At 38.4% G+C, this 27,487-nt stretch overlaps 2 protein-coding genes across 2 annotated transcripts in view; both read right to left on the bottom strand.

Annotated features, from left to right (window-relative positions):
- LOC125238609 (T-complex protein 1 subunit epsilon) overlaps positions 1-23,172 on the bottom strand; it is a 38,268-nt gene extending 15,096 nt beyond the window's left edge. Inside the window, exons 1-6 of the mRNA XM_048145965.1 lie at positions 22,974-23,172; positions 18,960-19,194; positions 13,088-13,320; positions 11,493-11,651; positions 6,677-6,823; positions 5,872-6,079 (exon numbers count right to left, since the gene is read on the bottom strand). Of these exons, the coding sequence (XP_048001922.1) occupies positions 5,872-6,079; positions 6,677-6,823; positions 11,493-11,651; positions 13,088-13,320; positions 18,960-19,194; positions 22,974-23,081 (1,090 nt within the window). The 5' untranslated portion in view covers positions 23,082-23,172. The remainder of the gene's footprint in view (positions 1-5,871; positions 6,080-6,676; positions 6,824-11,492; positions 11,652-13,087; positions 13,321-18,959; positions 19,195-22,973) is intronic.
- A 596-nt stretch (positions 23,173-23,768) lies between these two features.
- On the bottom strand, positions 23,769-27,308 carry LOC125238750 (actin-related protein 6). The gene is made up of 3 exons (XM_048146176.1): positions 26,458-27,308; positions 25,624-25,788; positions 23,769-24,902 (listed from the first exon to the last, which is right to left on the bottom strand). Exons 1-3 carry the CDS (start codon positions 27,140-27,142, stop codon positions 24,568-24,570), a joined length of 1,185 nt encoding a protein of 394 aa, XP_048002133.1. The 5' UTR covers positions 27,143-27,308; the 3' UTR covers positions 23,769-24,567.
- Positions 27,309-27,487: the final 179 nt, after the last annotated feature.

Here is a 27,487-nt window from a genome sequence, read left to right as displayed (position 1 = left end):
ATATCAACTAGACAGGACAACTGAGGAGCTGAATCTCCGCTCCGATGAATTAAAAAAATTAGAATTAAAGTTGATAGACTTAACTAATAGGGATGAATTGTCAAGTAAAGCTTTACAGGAGTACATAGCCTTTATGAATAATGTTCTAGGACCGGGCAGCGGCTACAACCTGAGCTTCGAGTCACCACGGCCACCGACGCGCCCCGCCGCGCCGAGTTCGCCCGCGCTGCGTGCCGTCCTAGCCGCGCCGGGATCGCCCGCGCTGCGAGCGCTGTTCGCGTCGCGCCCGAGCCCCGCGCTCGAGCCCAGCCGAGACCTTCACCCCGTCTCGAGCTTCGGGGATCCTGCGCCAGTACCGGCTCAACCGCCATCGTCACCGCCGGGCGTCGTCGAGCGGGTTCCATCGCGACCGTCCATCGCCGGGCCGGCTCCATCGCCGCCGGCCCTCGTCTCGCCGGCCTCGTCGCCGCCCAGCCTAGCTACGCTGGCTCTGGCGCTGCTGACCTATGTCTCGCCCGCTCCGGCGCCGCCACCCCTCCCCTCGCCGCCCCCGCCCCGCCTCGCGCCGCCATCCTCCCCGCCGCCCCCGGCCGCCGCCGCGGCGTGCTCCCCGCCGCCGCCGCGCGCCGCCCGCGCCCGCGCCGTGCTGTACAGCGACGAGGCGGGCGCCGGGCTGGGCGCGCTGCTGGCGGAGCGCCTCCACCGGCGCGTCATCAACCACTGTCACCCGGGGGCCACCGTCGCGAGTTTGGTCGAGTGCATCTCTGCAGGCGAGTTTGACCGCGATTCGACGCTTATAGTTTTTGTAGGGAACAGTTTAGACTGTACTAAACGCGATATTTTAAATTTGTCCGCTACTCTGTCGGCGCTCGATCGGGGAGAGGTAGGGAAAATAATTATGTGTGCGCTCCCATACAGAAGGTCGAGAAAGGTGAATAAGAGAGTTTACCATTATAATTCTTTGTTGTACAATCTCTCAGTATATAGTAGTACGATTTCGTATTTTGATACGAATAAATTTATATATGATTTTGTAATGCCCTGTAACAGAACCTACCTACCGAAAAGATGTCTAGTGGATTGTGCTAACCTGTTAGCATATAATATTGAGGACTCCGTCGTATCTAGGGCGGCGTCTAGTAGTTTTACTTCGCGTAGCTCTTTATGTCTCGGTAGCGTGGGTTCCGAGACGGAGTCGCCTGGTGATTTGTATTTAAACTAACCGCTACGACAACGTCTGCACCGGCCGGCTCTGCTCGTATTGATGCTAGTATGCTTAGTGAAACCGAGTTATTAAATTTAGTTCACCAGAATATTCAAGGCTTTGCCAGCAAGGAACTCGAAATAGATTTGTTTTTACAGTCCTCGAATATTGACATTCTCTGTATAACCGAGCAATGGCTTAAAGGGCATGAATTTATGTTTAATTACAATAATCATAGTATAGTTAGTTATTTCTTCAGAAGATCCTGCATTCGCGGCGGGTCATTGATAATGGTTAAACATAGTATAAAAAGTAAAGAGCGTAGAGACATTGTTGACTTGTCTGTAGAACGCGTTATAGAACTTTCTTGTGTCGAGTTGGAACGATTTATTGTTGTATGCGTGTACAGGCCCCCATCGGCGGACTATAATGTATTTGAATCGGTTATAGATGAAGTCCTTAGTCGTGTTTTTAGAAGTCAGAAAACTATAGTTGTATGTGGCGATTTTAATATTAATTTGCTAGAAAATTCGCCTTTGTGTGGAAGGTTACTAAATACCTTTAAATCTTTTAATTTAGTAAATTTATTTTGTGAACCAACTAGAATCACGGCAACCAGTGCAACATGTATAGACAACATCTTCAGTAACGATATTGCGATTAGTAAATCTGTAATAAACACCTTGAGTTCTGACCACTGTGGACTAAAAGCCTCTTTTGGCGGGAAGATAGAGGATATTCCACAAGACACTGTGTGCAGACTGATTTCCGAAAGGCGCTTACAGTCATTCAATCGTAATATTAGGAACAACTTACCTTTTCTTTCATGTAACCGAGAGAACCCTGACTGTCTGAGTTCTGAGTTGTTTAACTGTATAAAAAAGGAATTTGATGCCTGCTTCATCCCCAAGAAGATGCAGGGCAAGGTCAAGGTTAAATTTAGCGACTGGGCTACGCCGGATATTCACGATAAGAGACGCCGGCTCTATGATTTGTATGATCTGCGAACAACTGATAAAAGGCCGGAATTTATAGAGTACGTAAAGAATTTCTCGAAATCTTTTAAAAGGATGTGTGTCGCCGCTAAAGCTGATTATTTATCCAAAAAGATCTTAAATTCCAGCGATAAAGTTAAAACTACATGGCAAGTGATCTGCAGTGAAACAGGAAAGCGTAAAATAAAAGAACGGCACTACAACCTACGAGTTGCTGATACTTTAGTAAGTTCCGACCGTGAAGTGGCAGATCACTTCGAGCGATTTTTCTCGAATATACCGGCAGAGACAACAAAGTCTCTTAACTCATCGCCAATTGTCGCTGAAGAAATGCTGCAAGCTAATGTAGAAGAATGTTCAGAAATATTCACATTTTCTTATGTTACTCCGACCATAGTTATTAAAACGTTCAGATCTTTAAATTTAAAGAAAACTGAAGATCTATGGGGCTTGTCAGTTAAAGTATTACACTCAATAGTAGAATCAATTGCACCCTATTTAGCTGAGATTTTCAACAGATGTATTGAAACTGGCATTTTTCCTGATATTATGAAACACAGCAAAATTATCCCGCTGTTTAAATCAGGAACGAAATCAGACCCGACCAACTTTAGACCTATTTCAATATTACCAGCGCTAAGTAAGGTCTTTGAGAAGCTTATTCTTAATCAACTGTTGTCTCACTTTAACAGAAATAAATTGCTTGACAATAATCAATTTGGTTTTACCAGAGGTCGTTCAACTACTGATGCCGGTGTGGTACTTCTAAAACACATCTTTGACGCCTGGGAAAGAGCTCAAGATGCTGTTGGAATTTTCTGTGATCTATCAAAGGCCTTTGATTGCGTTGATCACGAGAATTTAAAGAGAAAATTGAGCCACTATGGGGTTAAAGCTGCTGCCCTTGACCTTGTTTCATCGTACCTTTCCGACAGAACTCAGCGAGTTGTTATCAATGGGACTCAATCAGCAGGTTCACCGGTAGCACTTGGAGTGCCTCAAGGTTCAATTCTCGGTCCCTTCCTGTTCTTAGTATACATTAATGATCTACCGAAACTAGTGCAAGATAAACATGATATAGTGTTATTTGCTGACGACACTTCTCTTATATTCAAAGTTGACAGAAAGGAAAGCAGCTTCGATAACATCAACGATGCACTGTCTAGCATAACAGACTGGTTTACGGCGAATAACTTACTTCTAAACGCCAAGAAAACCAAGTGCATCAGATTTGCGCTTCCGAACGTTAAGCAGGTAAATAACAGTAAGATCCAAATGAAAGGTGAAACGCTGGAATTTGAAGATCGAACGGTTTTCCTTGGAGTCACTTTGGATTCAAAACTGCAATGGCATGCACATATAGCCACTTTAGCTGGCAAACTTAGTTCTGCAGCTTACGCAGTAAGGCGAATCAGACAACTAACAAACGTAGAGACGGCCAGGCTGGTATACTTTAGCTACTTCCACAGTGTTATGTCATATGGGATCCTGTTATGGGGAAAAGCTGCAGACATTCAGGCTATTTTTGTGCTGCAAAAACGAGCTGTCCGTTCAATCTACGGATTGGGCGGTCGAGCATCTTTAAGAGAAAAATTCAAAGAGGTGAACATCCTTACCGTTGCCTCTCAATACATATACGAAAATATTATGTATGTTCGGAAAAATATCCACGAATTCAAGCTTAACAGTGACATCCATAACTATAACACAAGGAACAAACATAAACTTGCTGTGACCGCCCACCGTCTCCGTAAGGTTGGTACGTCTTTCGTCGGGAACTGTACACGTTTTTATAACAAAGTACCAACCGATATAGTGGATTTGCCATTTGACAAATTTAAGGCACGCATTAAGCGTTTGTTGTTATGTAAGGCGTACTACACTGTGAAGGATTTTATAGATGATAGGGATGCCTTTAAGGTGGTTGCTTGTCAATAGATGAATGAAGTCGTATATATTTTTTCATTTTCTCTGCATTGTGTAATTAAGCATACTAGTGTTCAATTGACGTATGAGAACATATTCTCGTCTGATTATATTGTTTTTATTTAAGTTTAGTTGTGGACACTTGGAGACCTTATACATCTCCAAGATTATGTGTTTAATGTTTAATGTTTATCTTACTTTAATTTTATTGTATAAATCTATATTTCCTTCCTTTGTAACATACGAGCACAGAATATAGTGTCTTACAGCTATGTTTTATTATTTGAATATTTAATTTAGCCTGGCAGCTTAAACATGTCATGCACACTTAAAAGTCTTTGCTGCGGTGGCGTCGTTGATCGGGTCGCCACCTTCCCGAATAAAGGTTGAGGGAGGCGATGGCTGAGATATGCGTCATACTCGTGAACGGGTGCCGTCTGTGAAGACCGGTCTGTTTAAGCTTACTGGGGCTGTTATAACTTAGTAACTTTAATTCTAATTTTTATTAAATTAGGACACTTTGTTCGGTTGTCGTTTGTTTCCTTTCTTTTAGTGAATATTTTAAATATATGATTTTGACTCATGGAGACCATATACATCTCTAAGGAGAATTAGATTAAGTAGATATACATTTTATTTTTAGTTGTGACATTTAGAGTCATTTGCACCTCTAAAGTAATTTTAGACTTTTTTTTTTTTTTTTTTTTTTTTGTATTTGTACTTTTTATATTAAAATTTAGTGTAGTTCTTGGTTGTAATTCGACATTTAGAGACCTTCTACATCTCTAATTAATTGTATAGAGTTAACTTTAGTTAGAACTTAGAATTAGTATATAATAGTATCAATTGTAATTTCAACTCAATTTTAAATATTTTTTTAAAATACCTATGTACATGTGACGTGTAAAAGTGCCCCTGTGGCCTATTTGCTGAATAAATTATTTTGATGTTTTTGATGTTTTGATGTTTATTAATATTCGCGCCATCTAGCCGGGCGTCCCCCAAAGATGTAACGCCATCTAGGCGTACCTTTTTTGTATGGTTCTGAGGTACGTTTTTTTCTTAGACTGTCTATACTGTCTATAATGTCTATACTGTAGCTGTCTATCTATATGGAGTTACATTATGTCTTTGTTATGAAATCCTGAGGAGTGACGTCACGGAATTCATTAACTTCATATCATTCTCTTTGACTTATTAAATAAAATTGTTTAAACATAACTACTGTCCATATTTTTGTTCTAATTATGTAGTGCTTTATTTCGTGCACTGCATAAAATATTTTATTTTAACTATAGGAAACTAGCCTATTGTCTTCATATAAAACTCACGACTCACGACAACACTGGCAACTTATCTATCCCAAGAAACTGCTTATTCAGTGACTTTACTAAAGCAACTACTATTTGATAAAAAGTATAAAAATTATTGAGGTTCGGGTTTCTACCGTGGTATTGTTCCATCAAAAAGTTGTTGGTAATTATACACGCTCTTTTACTACGGAGTTATCCCTTCGGAGACACAATCCTGCCTCCAGTAGCAATGTCAGAAAGGAAAAGGTCTTAAAACAACATGAGATTTCACTTAAAAACTCTCGAAACCAGGTTACACTTTCCAAGTTTCTCCTGAGTCAACTCCTTAAAGCTGCCTCTGTTAACGATGGCAATGAGCTCCATCTTGGGTCCTCCGAGCCTCCGACCCAGCGCAAAAAAGGCCTAAAAATTCGCAATATGACATTTCACTTACATAGCTCACGAACCAGTCCACATTTGCCAAGTTTCTCCGGGGTCAGTTCTTCGAAGCGGGGCACAATCCTGCCTCCAGTGGCGATGGCGATGAGCTCCATCTCGGGCCCTCCGACCCAGCGCACGGCGGGCAGACCCTCGGAGAGGAGCAGGTGGTTGGCCTCGTCGTCGAAACCCCATTGGCAGATGGCCAAGGTTGCACCGGTTTCCTGAGGGAAAAGGGAGTTGATTCAATTCAAAATGGTAAGAAAAATGTTGTAATTATAGTGACAAACTCGAGAATATTACTGGGCTTCACACGGGCATATCCTGGTCATTGCACCAAAATGTAACATACCCCTCTTTAGAACTTATGTTAAATTTGACTAACGTCTCTTGTAATCATCTAATCTCAAGGCATAGGTAGGAATCTAGGAATTTGGACTATACTTTAGGTATGTATACGATGTATCCTGGTCACGGCACCAAAATGTAACATGCCTCTGCAGAAATAGGCTAGTTTCCTATACTTAAAATAAAACATTTTATGCAGTGCACGAAATAAAGCACCACATAATTAGAAGAAATATATGGACAGCAGTTATGTTTTAACAAAATTTCTATTTAATAAGTCAAAGAGAAAGATATAAAGTAAATGAATTGACCGTGACGTCACTCGGGTCACTCCTCAGTATTTCATAGTAATTCCATATTAGCAAATCGTTTTGACAGTTCTTAAAAAGAAGCTGATTTGACTGGTAGGAAACTAGCCTATTATACCAATTTACTTGGAATTTGATCACACTCGACATAAAGTGATATGTTACCTTGACACGGCGGACCATTTCGAGGAACTTGTCGTGCTCATAGGCGCGGAGCTCGCGGTACTGCTCGGCGGAGCCGACCTGGAGCTTATGCTTGGTCTTGGGCTTCGGGGGCTCGAACGGGCAGGTGAGGATGGCGAGTTTCACGTCCTGAAATAGTGATTTGTTATACAAGGGGGCAAAGTTGTATTTTAACGCCGAGTGTGGAATTGAAAAACGAGCAAGTGAAAGGATTCTATAGTTGAACCACGAGCGAAGCGAGTGGTTCGAGAATAGAATCCTGAACTTGCGAGTTTTTTAACAGACGAGAAGTAAAATACATTTGCACCCGAGTGTAACACAAAACTTTTCCCCTCACTATAGCAAGGAAACTACAACGCAAAAAATGCGTTTATCTCTGCTTCCAGTAGTTCCACAGGTGGTAAATCATCTTTATTACTAGATTCACCTACTTTTATCAATTTTAAAGCAGTTAATTTGACTTTATTGAAGGTCAAATTACTTTACCCACTAGTGGATAAAATGCGTTTTTACCCGCTGGTATTAAAGGACAAAACACGTGTTTCCGAGCTAGTGAAGGGAAAAATAAATTATTTAGTAAAAACTCTGTAGTAGATAGTGTCACTAGGAACCTTCCTAAAGCAACAGGTTACAAATTATATGTGAGTGTGTTTAGTTAAACGTCCCACTTTGTCGCTTGCCATAAAGACGAGATTTGCTTTACGGCAATCAACAAAGTGGGACGTTTTACTAATCACACTCACATATGAGCTGTGCGAGTATGAATAAATACCATAAGGTGCAGCGGGGTAGATCTCGACTGGGGGACAATTGTAACTAATCCATTTTTTTCATTATTACACTATGATGTTGAGTTCTACATGTGTCCACTGAACACGCCTACCATATATAACCGGTGGACACTCTATTTAATAATGCAAACATTGTAAAACATGGAAAAAATGGACCAGTTACATTGGCCCCCAGTCGAGATTTGCCCCGCTGTACCTTACAGTCAGTACGAATTTTTTGATACACAAGTGGTGGGCATTTTTTTTCATGGAGGCCAAAATTAGAAACAATTTTTATTACTGTGCTGGCCATATAACACACTATTTAAGGACCACTAGTGCACAAATCTAATGAAGGTAGAAGTTTGACAACTCAGCTGCACACCATTTGACGTCACATTCAGGAAATATGTTGTTAATAACATGTGATAATAATTATATGGATGAATCAACTTTTTCTTGCCTGTTATCGCCATGGTTACGGTCCCCTGAGTCACGCTGGTTTCATGCAAAATTATGCTACTTAAACCACAGAATATATAATAGTACAAGTACAGAAGGCTCACTCCTTTGATGTTCACAAAACGCCGCCATTCTAAATTCTTACCTACATTAACAAACGGACCGCGCGCGTGCAGACGACATTGAATTCTATTGCGCCGCGCGAAGGTCGTCGCCACTGAATGGGCCGCGAACTCGCGGCCGCCGGCATGTACTTGTAGCGCGGCGAAAGGATCGCGGAGTGAGCCGCCCCTGCTTAAACTATGCAAACATGCATTTTCTGGTGTTAACAAGCCCTTCCCCTAATTTGCCACCTACAAAAATGGACTACATTCATGCTTGCATAATTTCAGTAGCATAATTTTGCATAAAACAAGCGTGACTCAGGGGACCGTAACCATGGCAATAACAGGCAAGAAAAAGTTGATTCACCCATATTTGTAACAGTAAATATGTGATTTTCCAACATAGAACGCAACATTGAAATATATAATTCAGCTTTCAAACAAGAAAAACGAAATCTAAATAGGTTCATCCGTTCGAGAGCTACGATGCCTCAGACAGACACACACACAGACACGTCATACTTATAACACCCCGTCTTTTTGCGTAGGGGTTAAAAACCCTGAATATAACACAATAAGGGTTCCTAGTTGACTATGGATTCCTAAAAACTGACCTTGAGAACTTTAGGCATCTGCGGGTGGCTCATAGTCTTGTCCACAACCACTCCCTTGACGAGGAGTGAGTCTTCCATACGGCCGGCGACTTTGCCTTCCACTTGCTCAATAGTCCGGTCCACACAGTGAAACACATCGCAAGGCAACTGTGCCATGTAAACGTGCCTCGGACGAGGGTGTGTGTGTGGATTGAGTGAGCACCTTCCGAAAATAAAAAAAAATATGCTGATCATTTAGTAAAAGTTCTAAAACAATTGTAAAACGAATCTCTGAATTTGTAAAAAGATAAATCAAAAGATACAGCCATTAACATGTGCTCACTCAGTTCTCACAAACTACCAACGAAAACAGTGAATATATTCATTTAACATATAATATTTATATACTAACATTTAGTAAAAAATAGGCCAACCTACCTCTATAAATATTAGATCACCTAGTGACGTATTAAATTTTTTACAAATAGTTTCTTATGCTCACTCAATCCACACACTTTTGAAAAGCCGAATTTTGATGAAAAACATAAGATTTAGACCGCTATTATATGTGTATAGTTTAGTAAAAGTGAAATGGGAATTTGTAAAATACAAAACGAACCACTAACGTGTCAGGTTTTTTTATAATAAATTTTTGTAAGTGCTCACTCAGTCCACACGTTTTGAGAAAGTTAAAAATGTAAATATCTTACGATTTGTAGCACCTAAGACACTCGAAAGTACTTCAACATTTAGTAAAAATTTTTACTAAATATCCACCATCTAATATTTTATATTCGTTGTCTGGTTTTAAAGATATTCAGACATAACTTTTCTCATACAAATGTATCAAGTAGGGTGACCACACTATGTCGGCTCCTGATTTTCCCCACCTTCCCATTGTCATATTGAGATTGGGGAGTTTCGTTCGTTCAATTCTGATAATATTAAACTAATACCATATTAATTCTCCATCTGCAAATTTTTATCGACGTCAGGATATAATAACCATATCGACATGCAAGCATTAAAAAGGACATGAATAATAATTGGTAAGAAACAAAGAATATAATACTTCACTAGTAAGAAACCAGAACCTGGTAATCTAATCGCGCTAACAGATGAGCGTACCGGATTTGTAAGTGGGAGCGAGAAATAGTTATTCTTTTCTCGCTCCCACTTACAAATCCGGTAAACTATTATCAAAATTGAACGAAACTCCCCAATCTCAATATGACAATGGGAAGGTGGGGAAAATCAGGAGCCGACATAGTGTGGTCACCCTACTTGATACATTTGTATGAGAAAAGTTATGTCTGAATATCTTTAAAACCAGACAACGAATATAAAATATTAGATGGTGGATATTTAGTAAAAATTTTTACTAAATGTTGAAGTACTTTCGAGTGTCTTAGGTGCTACAAATCGTAAGATATTTACATTTTTAACTTTCTCAAAACGTGTGGACTGAGTGAGCACTTACAAAAATTTATTATAAAAAAACCTGACACGTTAGTGGTTCGTTTTGTATTTTACAAATTCCCATTTCACTTTTACTAAACTATACACATATAATAGCGGTCTAAATCTTATGTTTTTCATCAAAATTCGGCTTTTCAAAAGTGTGTGGATTGAGTGAGCATAAGAAACTATTTGTAAAAAATTTAATACGTCACTAGGTGATCTAATATTTATAGAGGTAGGTTGGCCTATTTTTTACTAAATGTTAGTATATAAATATTATATGTTAAATGAATATATTCACTGTTTTCGTTGGTAGTTTGTGAGAACTGAGTGAGCACATGTTAATGGCTGTATCTTTTGATTTATCTTTTTACAAATTCAGAGATTCGTTTTACAATTGTTTTAGAACTTTTACTAAATGATCAGCATATTTTTTTTTATTTTCGGAAGGTGCTCACTCAATCCACACACACACGGACGAGGCAGTGCGCGCGTTTTGCTCGGCTAAGCGACTAGCCTAGGCCGAGGCACGTCTATATTTGACGTTTGCCGCACGAACACATTGCCTCGCGAAGAGCGTCGCTCTATGGACCTGGCTGAGCGAGTCTTCCATGCCTTCCATTACAAACAGCTCAATAATCCGGTCCACAGAGTGAGGCAATTTTGTCGCTCGGCAAATATGCTATATAGACGACAGACGTGCCTCGGACGAGGCAGTTTAGCTCAACTAAGTACCTTGCCTCGGCCGAGGCACTTTTATATTGGACGTGTGCCGCACGAGAACATAGCCCCGCTTTGTGTGGACCCGGCTAATGACAATGATTATATGAGGAAACCTCAACAGAGGTACCAACCTTGAGAACTTTAGGCATCTGCGGGTGGCTCATAGTCTTGTCCACAACCACTCCCTTGACGAGGAGCGAGTCTTCCATACGGCCGCCGACTTTGCTTTCCACTTCAAACTGCTCAATAGTCCGGTCCACACAGCGAAACACATCGCGAGGCAATTGTGCTATATAGACGTGCCTCGGCCGAGACAGTGCGCGCGTTTTGCTCGGCTAAGCGACTAGCTTCGGCCGAGGCACGTCTATATTTGACGTTTGCCGCACGAACACATTGCCTCGCGAAGAGCGTCGCTCTATGGACCTGGCTGAGCGAGTCTTCCATGCCTTCCATTACAAACAGCTCAATAATCCGGTCCACAGAGTGAGGCAATTTTGTCGCTCGGCAAATATGCTATATAGACGACAGACGTGCCTCGGACGAGGCAGTTTAGCTCAACTAAGTACCTTGCCTCGGCCGAGGCACTTTTATATTGGACGTTTTCCGCACGAGAACATAGCCCCGCTTTGTGTGGACCCGGCTAATGACAATGATTATATGAGGAAACCTTAACAGAGGTACCAACCTTGAGAACTTTAGGCATCTGCGGGTGGCTCATAGTCTTGTCCACAACCACTCCCTTGACCAGGAGCGAGTCTTCCATACGGCCGCCGACTTTCCCTTCCACTTTGATGAGTTCGAAGTTCACATCGCGCTTTTCGAGGTCCGCTACTGATAGGACGGCCTGGGGAAATGATAAAAATGATTATAGTAGAACCCGGTTAAAACGATCACGTTTAATACGATTTCCCGCATATTACGCCATTTTACGCCGGTCCCTACAATTTGAGACTTGTTTTCAGACACTTTTTCACGCTTAATACGACTCGCGTCCCCGCTTAATACACCATCTAAAACCACTCACCTTGCATTACTTTACAACTTTATTTATGCGGGTGACAAAAATTGGAACTAATTGTACTGTACTAATTAAGTAATTACGCGATTCTGGCGACGCCGCCACCCGTAAAGATAAATTTCTTATTTGTCGTCCTAACTCAGCGGTTAGTGCGATAGTTCGTACCTATCTACACACACTTCGCTTATTATCACTGCTGCGGTGTTGAGTTTATGAATTCTTTGTCCCATCTTTGCTTCAGTGATGTCAAAAATAAGAAAAAAAGCATAAAAAAGTAACCATATTAAAAGTTTACGATGAAACACAATTTTTTCACGTTTAATACGATTTCCCGTATAATACGCTTTTTTGGCTGGGTCCCCTCAGAATCGGTTTAAGCGGGTTCTACCGTAGTTTAAACATTACTTTCTAAATAAATAAATAACAAATTTACGCTGCCACTCCTTTAAAGAAATGGTAAAATTACACATGAATAATCCGTATTACAATGCTCACTCCGCGATTCTTTCGCTGAGATACAAGTACATGCCGGTGGCCGCATTTGCCGTCCACTCTGTGGTGTCAACCTTTGCGCGGCGCAATAGGATTCAATGTCGGCTGCTTGCGTGCGGTCCGTTTGTAGGTAAAAATTATAAAAGACAGCATTTTGTGAACAACTAAACAGTGAGCCTTCTGTACTTGTACTATTATATATAAATATTATAGGACATTCTTACGCAGATTGACTGAGCCCCACCCCACGGTAAGCTCAAGAAGGCTTGTGTTGTGGGTACTCACGACAACGATATACATAATATATAAATACTTATATATATAGAAAACGTCCATGACTCAAGAACAAATATCTGTGCTCATCACACAAATAAATGCCCTAACCGGGATTCGAACCCAAGACCTATTCCTCATATTCAGGTCCTATTCTAAGATATCTTGGGTTCCAATCCCGGTAAGGGCATTTATTTGTGTGATGAGCACAGATATTTGTTCCTGAGTCATAAGATGTTTTCTATGTATGTAAGTATGTATTTATCTATTTAAGTATGTATATCATAGCTTAGCACTACAAGCTTTGCTTAGTTTGGGGCTAAGTTGATCTGTGCAAGGTGTCCCCAATATTTATTTAATTTATTTACTTGAGTAAGAAAATATCTACTCTGAAAAGTTAAATACACAGCAATTTCTATTATCTTGCTATTTGAACCTGCAGGTCTCCACTAATGAGGAGAGAGACAGAGTTATATGTTAGAATGAGAAGTACTCACATCAACAGCAATCTCGGCCATCAGCTTATGACACTTGACGACGACTTTGCTGCCGAGCGTTGTCATGGCAACCTTGATGAGGTTGTCCCTAGTGTCCTGGTTGACAGGGAAGGCTTCGCTGATGGAGTCGAGGTGCGCCAGGGCTGCGGCGGCCGCCATTTCGAAGCCGTCGGCGATGCGGATCGGGTGGATGCCTTTGTCGAGGAGGCTGGAGGCTTGCTCGAGGAGGGCACCTGAGAAAATTGAATATTTCTTAGTTTTGAACTCCTGACAGAGATCTTACCGAACCAATTGACTGGATAAGGGGCATTCCACGAGAAAGTCGCTTACGACATGCTTTTGCCTTGTATGGCAGCTATATCAATCAAATCCGTAAAGCTCGATAAAATACTGCCAATTGGTTAACCAAGTCATGAAATCTCAGACACAACTTCGCTTTCTTAGCGTCTTCAGAAGTATTACATGTCGTAAGCGACATTCTCGTGGAATGCCCCTAAGGCAATCTTTTAATTTTAATTTATTTATTCAAATACGTAAGTTTACAGTACTTAACCAAAACACTTACATATTAAATTAAAAGTAATTACATTAAATGTCATGCATGTCAAAAATAAACCTTATTTGTATAGGTAATTCCACGGAGGTTGAAGTGAATGATAACACACACAGCTAAATGAAGATTAGTACTGATTGCAAAAAAATGAATGAATGAAATGAGTGAGTGAATGTAAAAAAAACGATTAATATATTTTTGAAAAACATTATTATTTATTGATATACTTATCATTAATGATATTATAAGCAGTAAAAAATAATGAACAAATCCTTTTATAAACCACCGTCACTTGGCATATCTTCATCTGATTCGTTAGGTTTGGTTTTCGGTTAAATCATCTATCATAGGTTCCCTTTCCCTATATCTTTCTTCGTTTTCTTTTCTTGGGTTTTTCTGAAAATACTGTGAAACGTTTCTTTATCAAGTGCTGCTATTTCTTCGTTTAATTTTCTCATAACGTTATTAAATGTGAACTCAGTATTACTAGCTGGAAGTCGCGGTGGCACGAATAAAATTTTGCTAAGGACAAACGATATTATTTTATTAAATTAAATTATCCGGTGAACTTTTATAGCTCATATGAAATTTCACTTCCAAATAAGTACTCCGCTATCGATATATTTTATATAGGAAAGATGTCCCTATGTTAATTGACGTTATTGCTACTGCGACTTTTATGTCTGCTTAGTCTGATAATAAGTAATGAAAAAAAATAGGTAAACACCATTTTAACAGCTACGATGATAAAATAAGGCAATTTATTACATATTATCCTTGATTTCTACGAATTATATTACAATCATAATCTGACAATTAATTAATCACATACGAGATATTTTATTTTCTGTTTCGTTTGAAAATTGTTCTATAGACGTAATTCTTAAGAGCGCTATGACAAAAAAAGGCGATATATTGTAAAATGTACAATATTTATCGGCAAAATTGTACACTTTACTCATACTAAAAGACAGTTAAAGTACTTGTTTCAGTTAGAAAATCTAATTAACTGTCGGTTCATTAAAAAACATATGGATGAAAAAGCGTTTTCAATTAGTATTGATTTTTTTTCTGATGCTCGTTTAGGAAAAACCGCGCGAAGCACAGATTTCGGAGCTCTTATTATGTACAATTTGATAAGCTCACTCTCATAAATGCGGTAAATTTAAATTCCTAATATCTTGTACTTTAGGCCCATTAAACAATATTTATCATTTAATCCTTTGAAATTGAGAAATTGAAAGTAAAACGAACTCAATTTTGTCTTGAAAATACATCGAAACAAGTGATCATTTCTCCGAAAATCTACATGTTATCGAAGTTATTTTAGTATATAAATAATCTGCACAATGTGCTTAAACTGCTGTTATCCATTTGTCGTTATAATATTTTATCATGATTTTTTGCCAATTTTTTGAAAACTAGCCTTCCTGTCGCTATTTTACCGGCGACGGACGCCTGCGATTTCAGTGCCGCGCCGGAGCTCGAGGAGGTAAGACGTATGTCGCTTTGGTCTCCGAGTTTTCATCGCAAACGTCGAGAATATTTATCGTTGTGTGGGTCGGACGCCTTGTTTATACACGGGCTATCCTCGCATTGTGTGTGTGTAAACAGCGACCAACGAATTTGATCCTAGATCCGTAAATATTTGCTTTTCTAATACTTTGTTATGTTTGAATGTTAAAGTATTACAACATTGTGATGATAAAAATGTGAAAATTACAATACGGTCAAGATGATAAGACACATCAAGATGGTACTCGGGATCTGATGATGGAGCCAGAAGGTGGTCACCAGTACCAGTGAACCATGTAAGTAAACGACTTCGTGTTTAGGCTCGTTGGGTTCGTCTCAACAAGACCTTTGACAAAAGGTGGTACTCAGGGTCTGATGATGGAGCCAGATGGTGGTCACCAGTACCAATGAACCATATAACTAAACCCAGAGATGGGGAAATCGTAATCGATTCCGGATTACACGATTACTTGATTTTACTTTGTAATCTGACACTACTGGGTGTCAGATTACTTGTAATGTAATCAAGTGAAACGGTAAATTACCATTACATGTAAAGGAATCACTAATCATCTATACAATCATTACTATTACCAATAATTCGGAATCATAGTCGATTCAAAATAACTGAAATTATTGACTTGATTACTTTCAGATTACGAATATGTAGTACCTCAGATTGCTGACTGTCACTTTGATACAAAAGTCATCATGGGTGTTGTAAAATAGGTTTTAGGGGGTGCTGATTCCAAAATTAATGACCAATGTGGAATCTGACATTGCTGACTGTCACTTTGACACAAAAGTCGTCATGGGTGTCGTAAAATAGGTTTTAGGGGGTGCTGATTCCAAAATTAATGACCAATGTTCAATCTGACATTGCTGATTGTCACTCTGACAAAAAAGTCGTCATGGGTGTCGTAAAATAGGTTTTAGGGGGTGCTGATTACAAAATGAATGACCAATTTGGAATCTGACATTGCTGACTATCACTTTGACACAAAAGTCGTCATGGGTGTCGTAAAATAGGTTTTAGGGGGTGCTGATTCCAAAATTAATGACCAATGTGGAATCTGACATTGCTGACTGTCACTTTGACACAAAAATCGTCATGGGTGTCGTAAAATAGGTTTTAGGTGCTGATTCCAAAATTAATGACCAATGTTCAACCTGACATTGCTGACTGTCACTCTGACACAAAAGTCGTCATGGGTGTCGTAAAATAGGTTTTAGGGGGTGCTGATTCCAAAATTAATGACCAATTTGGAATCTGACATTGCTGACTGTCACTTTGACACAAAAGTCGTCATGGGTGTCGTAAAATAGGTTTTAGGGGGTGCTGATTCCAAAATTAATGACCAATGTGGAATCTGACATTGCTGACTGTCACTTTGACACAAAAGTCGTCATGGGTGTCATAAAATAGGTTTTAGGGGGTGCTGATTCCAAAATTAATGACCAATGTTCAATCTGACATTGCTGACTGTCACTCTGACACAAAAGTCGTCATGGGTGTCGTAAAATAGGTTTTAGGGGTGCTGATTCCAAAATTAATGACCAATGTTCAATCTGACATTGCTGACTGTCACTTTGACACAAAAGTCGTCATGGGTGTCGTAAAATAGGTTTTAGGGGGTGCTGATTCCAAAATTAGTGACCAATTTGGAATCTGACATTGCTGACTGTCACTTTGACACAAAAGTCGTCATGTGTGTCGTCAAATAGGTATCCGGAGGTGTTTGAAAACTAATGACCAATTTGGAATCTGACACTGTTGACTGTCACTTTGACACAAAAGTGATCATGGGTGTCTTCAAATAGGTTTTCATGGGTACTGATCTCAATATTAATGATCAATTTGGAATCTGACATTGCTGACTGTCACTTTGACATAAAAGTCGTTATGGGTGTCATCAAATAGGTTTCCAGGGGTACTGTGCAATGTCAGGTTCCAAATCGGTCATTACTTTTTAAATCATTTCATTAATTTTGGAATCAGTACCCCCTAAAAACTATTTGACTACACCCATGATTCCTTTTGTGTCAAAATGACAATTAGTACTGTGAGATTCCAAAATAGTCGTTAATTTTGGAATCAGCACCCCGGAAACCTTTTGACGACACCCATGACGACTTTTGTGTCAAAGCGACAGTCAGCAATGTCAAGATTCCAAATCGGTCATTAATTTTCAAATCAGCACCTCCGGAAACCTATTTGACGACACCCATGACGACTTTTGTGTCAAAGTGACAATCAGCAATGTTAGATTCCACATTGGTCATTATTTTTGGAATCAGCACCCCCTAAAACCTATTTTACGACACCCATGATGACTTTTGTGTCAAAGTGGCAGTCAGCAATGTTAGATTCCACATTGGTCATTAATTTTGGAATCAGCACCCCCTAAAACCAATTTTACGACACCCATGACGACTTTTGTGTCAAAGTGACAGTCAGCAATGTCAGATTCCACATTGTTCATTAATTTTGGAATCAGCACCCCCGCAAACCTATTTGACGACACCCATGACGACTTTTGCGTCAAAGTGACAGTCAGCAATGTCAGATTCCACATTGGTCATTAATTTTGGAATCAGCACCCCCTAAAACCTATTTTACGACACCCATGACGACTTTTGTGTCAAAGTGACAGTCAGCAATGTCAGATTCCAAATCGGTCATTAATTTTTAAATCAGCACACCCGAAAACCTATACTCGTGGTATATGCACTTGAAATGTGAAAGTGAAAATGCTAGAATGACATGTAAACCACGAAGTTGTATAGTCATATTGTTCATTAGTATTGGTGACCACCATCTGGCTCCATCATCAGACCCTGAGCAGTGAGCACCACCTTGAAGTAATTAGAATTGTATTTGTCTTATTTTATCATCATATTAATATATACTTTACTCTAATACTTATCATATAACAAAAGCAAATATTTGGGATGGGGTCTACTTTTATAATTATTACTTTAATTTTTTAAATAAATTTTAACTTAATTGATATTATTTCGCGCTATATTCTCGTATTTTCGTACAAAATAATGTTTATTAGAAACCAAAAGTTTATATCGAGATAGTAGATTGTGGTTGTTATCAAAATTCCATAGAAAGGATCAAGATTGTTTTGTCCATTATTGTAGTGCGAGCGAGTGATAAGACGTGCTAGAAAGGGTCGGCATATTGGGCTCGCGCGGCGGGTAAAATACCTAATTTCGCCCGACGCCGAAATGTTATAACGCTCTTAACAAAATAGTAAATAGAAACTTTTTGGTCTTTCTTGCAATTCACTGTTGAATCTGCAGTCGGTACACGGTAAGAACACTAATTTCAAAATCTCGTTGTCATTACATGACAGTGTTGTAGTGTGCGTGGCCTCAACTGAGTTGAAACTACCTATAAACATTATTTTGATTATATTATAAATAATTCATACATATCAAAAATTTATACAAATCAATAACATAATAATTACTCTGAAAGCCCTAACAACAGTAACAACTGCCAAGATACAGCCTAACACGCTTCAGGAATACGCCCAAACTATCATGGAATACATCTCTATCAGCATCCTGTGCGTACAAATTGTTAGCGCGCGCCACCAATATAAATCCCTTTGACGCTTTGGAGCCTACTACAAAATGAGTAGGTACTTTCTTCTTCATGAGTCTTGATTGTGATTTAAATTTTCTGCCGGCCTAGTCGAAATGACAATCATGTTGCCGGGATAACGCAAGGAGGATGATGATGAATCTATTTAAATTATTATTTATTTCTTTTTATTTTAAAAACCTTACCAGCAAGAACGACAACTCCAGTAGTTCCATCACCAATCTCATCATCCTGACTTTGGGCCAGCTGCACCATAAGCTTTCCGATCTGATGTTCCACATCCATCAGCTTCAGGATCGTGGCTCCGTCGTTGGTGACGGTCACCTCTCCGTCCGGGGACACCATCATCTTGTCCAGGCCGCGGGGACCGAGGGATGTACGGAGGATGCCAGCGATCTGGCGAGCCGCTGAGATGTGTGACTGAAAGGGATATAATAAAGGATAAGTTCTTACTAGGGATGTACCCCCGACTACCAACTAGTCAACTAGTCGGTGCTTGGGTGGCCGATTAGTGGGCTAGTCGGCCAGAACATAATTTTCGACTAAATTCACTAGACTTTTTGAATGACGTTTCTGGTTCTTTTGTGCTTTTCATATTTTTTCAGGCCTTTGAGGCCTATGAGAATATTTATACACATTTTCCATTTATAGCTTAAAATAGATAGTGATCCTGCCTGTGAAACCGATAGTCTTAGATAGGACATTTATTTCTGTGATGATTACAGATATTTGTTCTTTTGACTAACAAAGGCATAATTAACAAATACGTACATAATACAACCATAAATCATCCGTTAATTTATTTTTGTACTCTTATGTCCTATGACTTATCAGCATACATTGGGGTTTTGGGGAATGAATTTGTGTATTTGTAACTTTGTTTATAGTAATTTGAATTACTGAAATTTGTATTTAACTATGTATCTGGCTCCAAATGTACCTAGAAATGTTAAACTAATGTTTATCTTTTATCGTTTTCACCATTTTTGGACTAACGTGTAAATCATGCCCACTCAAAAACCAAGATGTATGCTTATCAAGTGCCGACTAATTGGCCTTTTTTGCTGACTAGTCGATACATCTCTAGTTTTTACATTGTGGATGATTCTGATATCAAAAAAGCCTATTTAACCTTTTGTCTTTGTATGACTTTTATTGTCAGCTTTTAAAATTAACCTGACTTTTTTTCTGCCCTTTGTAGTACTAATCCATACTAATATTATAAATGGGAAAGTGTGTGTGTTTGTCCGTCTTTCACGGCAAAATGGAGCGACAAATACATGTGATTTTTTTAAGTTAAGATAGTTGAAGGGATGGAGAGTGACATAGGCTAGTTTTTGTCTCTTTCTAACGCGAGCGAAGCCGCAGGCAAAAGCTAGTGATATATAAACAGAAATTACTTTTTTCAAAAATTTTAACAATAAGGAAGATCTCTTCATACTTTAATCTACAGTCAGCTATATAAATTAGGCCATTAGGCATTAAGTCCGCCATTTGTACATTTTTTTATTTTTATTTATGTGCAATAAAGTTTAAATAAATAAATAAATAAATAGCCTGTGTTGTTTGTACTTTATTTGGGAGGCATTCCACTGAATAAATTGATATGAAAGATTAATCTTGAAAGTATCCTAAAGCTAGTTTTACTTACTTGATGAATTCAGTAAAAAAGATATATTCTTTGTTCAGTATCAAAGGAGGTAAAAAAATCAACAATGTTCTATTTTATTGTCAAGATTAATAATTATTTATTTATTTAATCAAAAAGTAACAGCATTACAGTTACACTGAGGCACTGTGAAACTACAAAATACAAAAGACTCACAAAAAAAAATACAAAAGACATACAAAAATACTGGGTTTAGGCCCAGTTCTACAGATTTGTATTACAGATTTCTATCTCTACAGACTCCCAATTCTACATAATTTAAATTTTACAGAATCTTGATTCTACATATTCACAATTCTACAGATTCCCAATTTTACATAATTTAAATTTTACAGAATCTTGATTCTACACATTCACAATTCTACATAATTGGTATTCTACAAAATTTCAATTCAACATATTCGTAGGTAATTATACAGACTCCCATTTTCACAAACTCCCAATTCTACAGATTCCCAGTCCAACAGATTTCCAGTCCTACAGATTCCGAATTCTACAGATTCTTAGTACGGCCATATTTGAAAATATGTATACTATTTTCAATTTTACTCTAATACATATATTTATACAATATTATTAAATATTATAGCACCACAAAAATATGATATTATGTTATTTGAGTATATTGTATCAAATTAGATAAAAACTATTTCTTAGGTAGGTCTTGTTGAGTGATTAAATAATAAGTTTAAATTTTATTCGCACTCGTTTTATTTATAGAATAGAATAGAATAGAAGAAATTTATTCAGAAAACGCTTAAATTTAGGAATTACATAGACAGTACTAGTTTATTATTAAGCGTCACTGAAAGGGTCTCCACTCAGCTTAATGTCAAGATACCACTTAAGAATCTCGACGCTGGTCTTCCGTGGAAACCCTTCCGAGAGAGCGCAACTACATGCTAAAGTACATAATAGTGTTTATATATAGGTAAGTGCAAAACCTGAAATAGATACTAAAGATACCATACATATTTGTTGTAAACTAAAATTGTCCATAGGCAGAACCTCCTATTAGAATTTCAATAAATATGAAGCTCTTTACTGTAACGGTAAAATTGGTCATTTTGAAGGATGCTAATCTGTAGAGTTTAAAAATTTAACCAAAGTTTTTCATCTGACTACAAAGAAAGCGGCTCTGTTTTATAATAGATAATAAATAAACTAAAGAATCTGTGCAGTTAGGAATTTGTATAATTGGTAAACTGTAGAGATAAGAAACTGTGGAATAAAGAATATGTAGAATTGGGAACCTGTGTAATTCGTTATCTGTTAAATTGGGAATCCGTATTATAGAGAATCTGTGGAATCGGGAATCTGTATAATTGGTTATCTCTTAAATTGGGAACCTGTGTAATTGGTTATCTGTTGAATTGGGAATCTGTATAATTGGTTATCTGTTAAATTGGGACTCTGTAGATCAGAGAATCTGTAGGATTGGGAATATGTAGTCATGGGCCTAAACCAAATACTGCCCCGGTAAAACAATTAGCGGTATCTCAAAATCAAAAACATTTGAAAATAGAACTGTCAGTTAGAAAACTTAAGGTATATGTTTGCATTAATTTTATTTGGGATACCGCCAATTGCCTTATGAGGGCAGAATAAACAAATTAAACATTGGATTTGGGTGACGACGTAACAGCGTGGCTCCGTTGCGTCGTCTGACTCAGCGTAGGATTCGGCAGGTTGCCCCGGAACCGCCGAAATACTACACCCTAATCCACTCCCTACTAATCAACTTTGTACAGTCAGCTGCAAAGGACAATGACCTGTTTTCATGACACTACCATTTTGTGCAGTATACTGTACCCTTTTTGCACCATAAAAGAAATGTATACATATTTAAGAGTTCAACAAAAGCGCTATTATTTTGATTGTAAATTAATCTTTTCAGTAAAGATGGTGTTTTTACTGTTTTTTTTATGCACTAAACTTCGGAGGGCCATCTGTACTGAAAAACGTCGTACAATACACGTGAGAAAAGAAGATTCGTAACTCGTGTCGATTTAAAACACTCCCTTCAATCGTGTTTTAATTTATCGCCACCCGTTTCGAACTTCCTTTTTTACGCACTTGTATCGTAATGTACTATTTCATTCATGAATTTTGATGACATTGTTTACCAGATACTCAAATAACTCACTGTTTATACACATTATTTTCTTTGAGAAGCAACAGCCTTTCAAGACTACAAAAGAATGCTACCCATATCATGTGACTCATTGTCAAAAAACACCTGGTTACATTACAGCTCATAAATCGAATATTTTGAGTTGTTACACCTAGTTTTTGACTTATTTAGACACTAGCGAAGACCAACTACGTATTGTAAGTGAAGATTTAATGATAAAATAAGATTTTAATATAATTTTATCGTCATTTAGATATCGGTCTTTGATGAGTAGGTTATGAATAAATTACACATTTTTAATTAGTATTTAGACCAAGACTAATGCAAGAAGGTTAGTAATGGGCTTTTTAGATGCTTTCCTAGCCGTATACACGGAAAATATTCAATAAAACTTACCCTCAAAGCATCTAGACCGGTAAGCCTTTTTTGTTTATCCTGGTCCCGCAATATGATAAATGGGCGTCCATATTCGTCGAACGCGACGGCTCCGGGGAACAGAGCCATTTTTCACGTAAATATCACTACACTAATTCAAGATGAAAACAGATTTGGATCGGAAACGAATGTTTTTGATCCAAAATAATTCTGAAAGAAAACAAATGACATTTGACAGCTTGACATTTAGTACATGTGTTGCAAGATGTGAAAAAAAGTTTATTCAAGGTATTGAATTAAACGTCGTTTGTTTGATACAGGCTTCTACCTTCTACAGACCTTGCAACATGGTTTACATGGTAATAAGGCATATTACGCTCCGCGCACACTCCTTGGACGCACGACAGAGACAAAAAATGTCGCCGTGCAACTGTTGCATCCGTGTGCGCGGGCCCTTAAAGTTAGGACAGATGTCGCTACTACAACCGCTGTTCAAGCACGTTCAAGTCCACTCTGCTCTGTTGTGTTTTTGTTAATTTGTAAAATAACATAATGCTAGTTTGTTATCAACTTTAATAGTTTAAGAAAACCTGCAAATCCAATGGTTTTTTATGTATTCCTGTAGTTCTAACTACAGGAATACATTCAAGTTAGTAGCTGTATTCAATATTGAATTCAAAGAAAACACTTATTCAGAGTAATTACTTTTATTAAATACATTTGTAATGCATATTAATACCAAAACATGATTTACAATTTGTAAAACTAATATCATTTTACCATTACAAATCAGTCTTACATTACTAGGAACATGTATAGTCTGAGTCTGACAAACCACTTCTGTCAAAAACTGGCAAGTTTCAAAATTTTGAGACCCAATGCTATGATATAGAATTAATTATTCTACAACCGTTTTCTACTGAAATGGTTTACCAGACTATAATTATAAACTTCAATGTTATCTACATTTTGGCCACAAGAGTAGAGATACAGAGTAGTTGTATTTTTAATAGATACGTTATTGTTCTAGCATATTTATACACGTACATACATACATACAATCACGCCTGTTTCCCAGAGGGGTAGGCAGAGATCACGGATTTCCATTTACTGCGATCCTGACAAACCACTTTCGCTTCACACACTTTCATGATATTTATGTTTTATAGTTCTTGAAATTTGCCTTAAGATACCTATAAAAAATATGTAAGAACTCTCTAGATACGTAAGTCCAATTCGAACATAAAGTTAATTTTCTATACTTATTTATTTTGAAGCTTTCGCAAAACTAGTGCCAACGCCAAATCTTGGGATTAGTTGTCAAAGCGGACCCCAAGCTCCTATGAGCCGTGTCAAAAAGGAGCATTATGATTTATTTTGTAGTTGTCATCATTTGAACACTATTTAATTTAGTTCTTAGTTTTCGAATACGATCTAGGCCCACTTTAACAATATCATATTGGGGGTCGGACCTTGCCACGTGCCCCCCCCCACTCCCCCGGGCACGAAGCTGGATCCACGCTTGGGCTGGATCTTCTGTAAGATTCTTAGTATCCCTACGATTTTTTCTTGTTTTTCACGAGGCAACGGTCTCCCGCCGCGCTCGCTTCGGCCGCTATATATCAAAACGCTCAAACGCCAACGCTTTCCCCTCCTCATCGTACTCCTCTTTAGTAACACAGAACGAATAGAACTCCGTATCTCTGTATATCTCCTTACCCCCCTCCCAAGCATAGGTCAACGGGTTCTCAGCTAGTGTTACATTTACATCAAAGTGGTCTAAAGCGAATGAGCGGACATCATTGTATACTCTGTCTCTGAAGCCGGGGAAGAGAGTGTTGCCTCCGTAGAGGAGGATGTTAGCGAGGAGACTCTCCTTGTGCTCTTCGGGGCATAAGTCGATGGAGTGCATGATCGCTTCAGGTATGCCCATTTGAGGGATGCCGACATCTGGAAAGATTATGACTTTAAATGTGGACACAAAATCTTACAAAATGAAGTCACTGAAATATAAAATACAAAAACTGGGATGTATATATTGTACACTAGTTCTTGCTCGCGGCATCGCTCGAGTTAGAAAGAGACAAAAAGTTGCCTATGTCACTCTCCATCCCTTCAACTATCACCACTTAAAAAATCACGTCAATCCGTCGCTCCGTTTTGCCGCGAAAGACGGACAAACAAACAGACACACACACTTTCTCATTTATAATATTAGTATGGATAAAGGCAACAAAAGAGACATAGTTTTACAGAAACGACTGGTACGATGTAGGCGGACTTATCCCTTGATGGGATCTCTTCCAGTCAACCTAACACGAATATTACGCATGCATACATTCTTGATGATGTTATGAATGGTTGCCTGGATTTCATTTTAGCTGTAAAAATGTATCTAATTTTTACGCTGTGCCAAAATTGTAGTTTTCATAATATCTGGGGTCCATTTCTCAAAACTGAAAGTTACAAGTTACAAGCGGAAGTCTCTTCCCAACTTGTCATATTAGACATTGACTACCACTTGTAAATTGTAACTTGTAGCTTCGAGAAATGGGCCCCTGGTTGGCATAAAGATTCATGTTTTGCACGAAAGTGAAGAACCGGCCTTTTTTGCCAAAACAGAAGGCTTGAGTTCACCCTAGCTTCTTTGGTAAGTAAAGAAAAGTCTTACCTGAAGGATGGAACAGTAGCTCCGGGATGGTGAACCTCTCATTATTGAGCCGAAGGGTCTGCTGCTCCAGTTCCTCGTCAGGCTTCATCACATCCCGCAGGTAGCCACGCCGGATACTCGTGTAGTCAGGAAGCACATAGTCCTTTATTATTGAGTTTTTTGATCCTATAATGTTGCAAAAACAAAATTAGTACAATGTAAAATGATATTAAATGGTTAACATGTATATTACTATGTTCAAGTAATGATAACTTTTTAAACTAGAATAGTGGAAACCAGTAATTTAAATTGGCACTTAAAAACAATGTTTTGCAACAACTTTCAAATAAAATTTGGCTATAATTACATTTTAAAAACAACTTTTAGTTACTAAGTAAAATATAGTTCAATAAAGATAATAAATAATTGTTAATTTTATAAAAGAGATGAAAATGCACAAACTCTAAAAAGTCCCTTGTAAGACCCACAATACAAAATTTTTGCTTAGGGATTTTTATTCTAGGTGTACCTGAAATTGAGTTGAGTTCTAAAAAGAAATTCTACTTTATTTGTTTATATGAAAGTAGATTTTTTTTTATGGGATAGGAAGCAAACGAGCAGACAGGTCGCCTGATGGTAAGCGATCACCGCCGCCCATGGACGCCCGAAACACCAGAGGTGCTGGAGGTGCGTTGTCAGCCTATATTAAAGCTGTAGATATTCCATTGCAACCAAATGTACATCTGATTGTACATGGGGCGGCAAGAGGTTAATAAATGTTTGAGCCATAGGACATGCCTGAAATGCCAGTTAATTTGTTAAATAGTATGCTATGATAGATAAAAAAATATTCACCTTTCTCCTTAGCAATAGCCATGTCCCTCATAAAATCTTCTGACACAAAGCAAGAGTCCTCTTTCACCTGATTTATCACATACGTCTCGTCCAGCACATTCAGCTGCCGATACGACACAATCTCCTTCAAATGGTTCGTCAACACTTTCCCACCAATATCTATCCTAATTATGCCTTCTTTAAACTTCTTCCCTTTAATATAAGGAACTATATACGTAAAACTATAACCGGAGTCAACAATAACTGTACAGTCATTATTATGTGCCTTTCTATACTTATACTCAGCTAAATCTGTCCCATTTATCCTCAAAAGAGTCTGACATTCGTACTCTTCAAAGAAAATTTCAGTCATAGCCTCTTGTATTGAGGAGAAATTGAACAAAGGCTCGGTAACTATCAATGGGACTTCGTTGAAGTTCACTGGACAGCATTCTTTACTAAACATGTAGTCCCAGACTGTTTTCTGTGTATCCCAGTTGATTAGAAACCCTTTTTGAAAAGGTAATATGTAGAAAAGTCCTGAAGCGTCCCGGCAATCGTCTATCTGAGATCCTATGAACGGCCGACGTCGTTCGGACTTCGCTTTCATGATGCAGTTAGGTACAATCTTTGGCTCGAGCGTGGAGAAGCCCACTTTGGCTGTATAAGCTCCATTATCCAAGATATAACAGGAAGAATCGGACATGGTGTACAGATGCCGGGCAAACAAAATTTATCAAAGAAACGCGCTATTTATACCAACTTTATCATTGCACAAGATGAAAGGTATTGTAATATGGATTTTCGCTTAATTACAGGCTGTTTCAATGCTATTTCTTATTCAATTTAGCTCAAAAACAACAATAGGCAGCGGCCAAACCAAGCCGAAAAAACCTAATTTTGACAATGACAGCTGTTTATTGTGTTGCCATACGTAAAAAAAATTCAAGTACTGAAATTACAGTTTTTAAATGTAACTTAAACATACCCACTTGTTAATAAATTATGTCATGGCTTCGATACATTTTCCTTTTTGGACTATTCTTTTATT

This window comes from Leguminivora glycinivorella, chromosome 24 (genome assembly GCF_023078275.1).
Source record: "Leguminivora glycinivorella isolate SPB_JAAS2020 chromosome 24, LegGlyc_1.1, whole genome shotgun sequence".
NCBI lineage: Eukaryota > Metazoa > Arthropoda > Insecta > Lepidoptera > Tortricidae > Leguminivora > Leguminivora glycinivorella.
The sequence above is the reverse complement of the archived record's forward strand: the minus strand, read 5'-3'. Positions and strand labels throughout refer to the sequence as shown.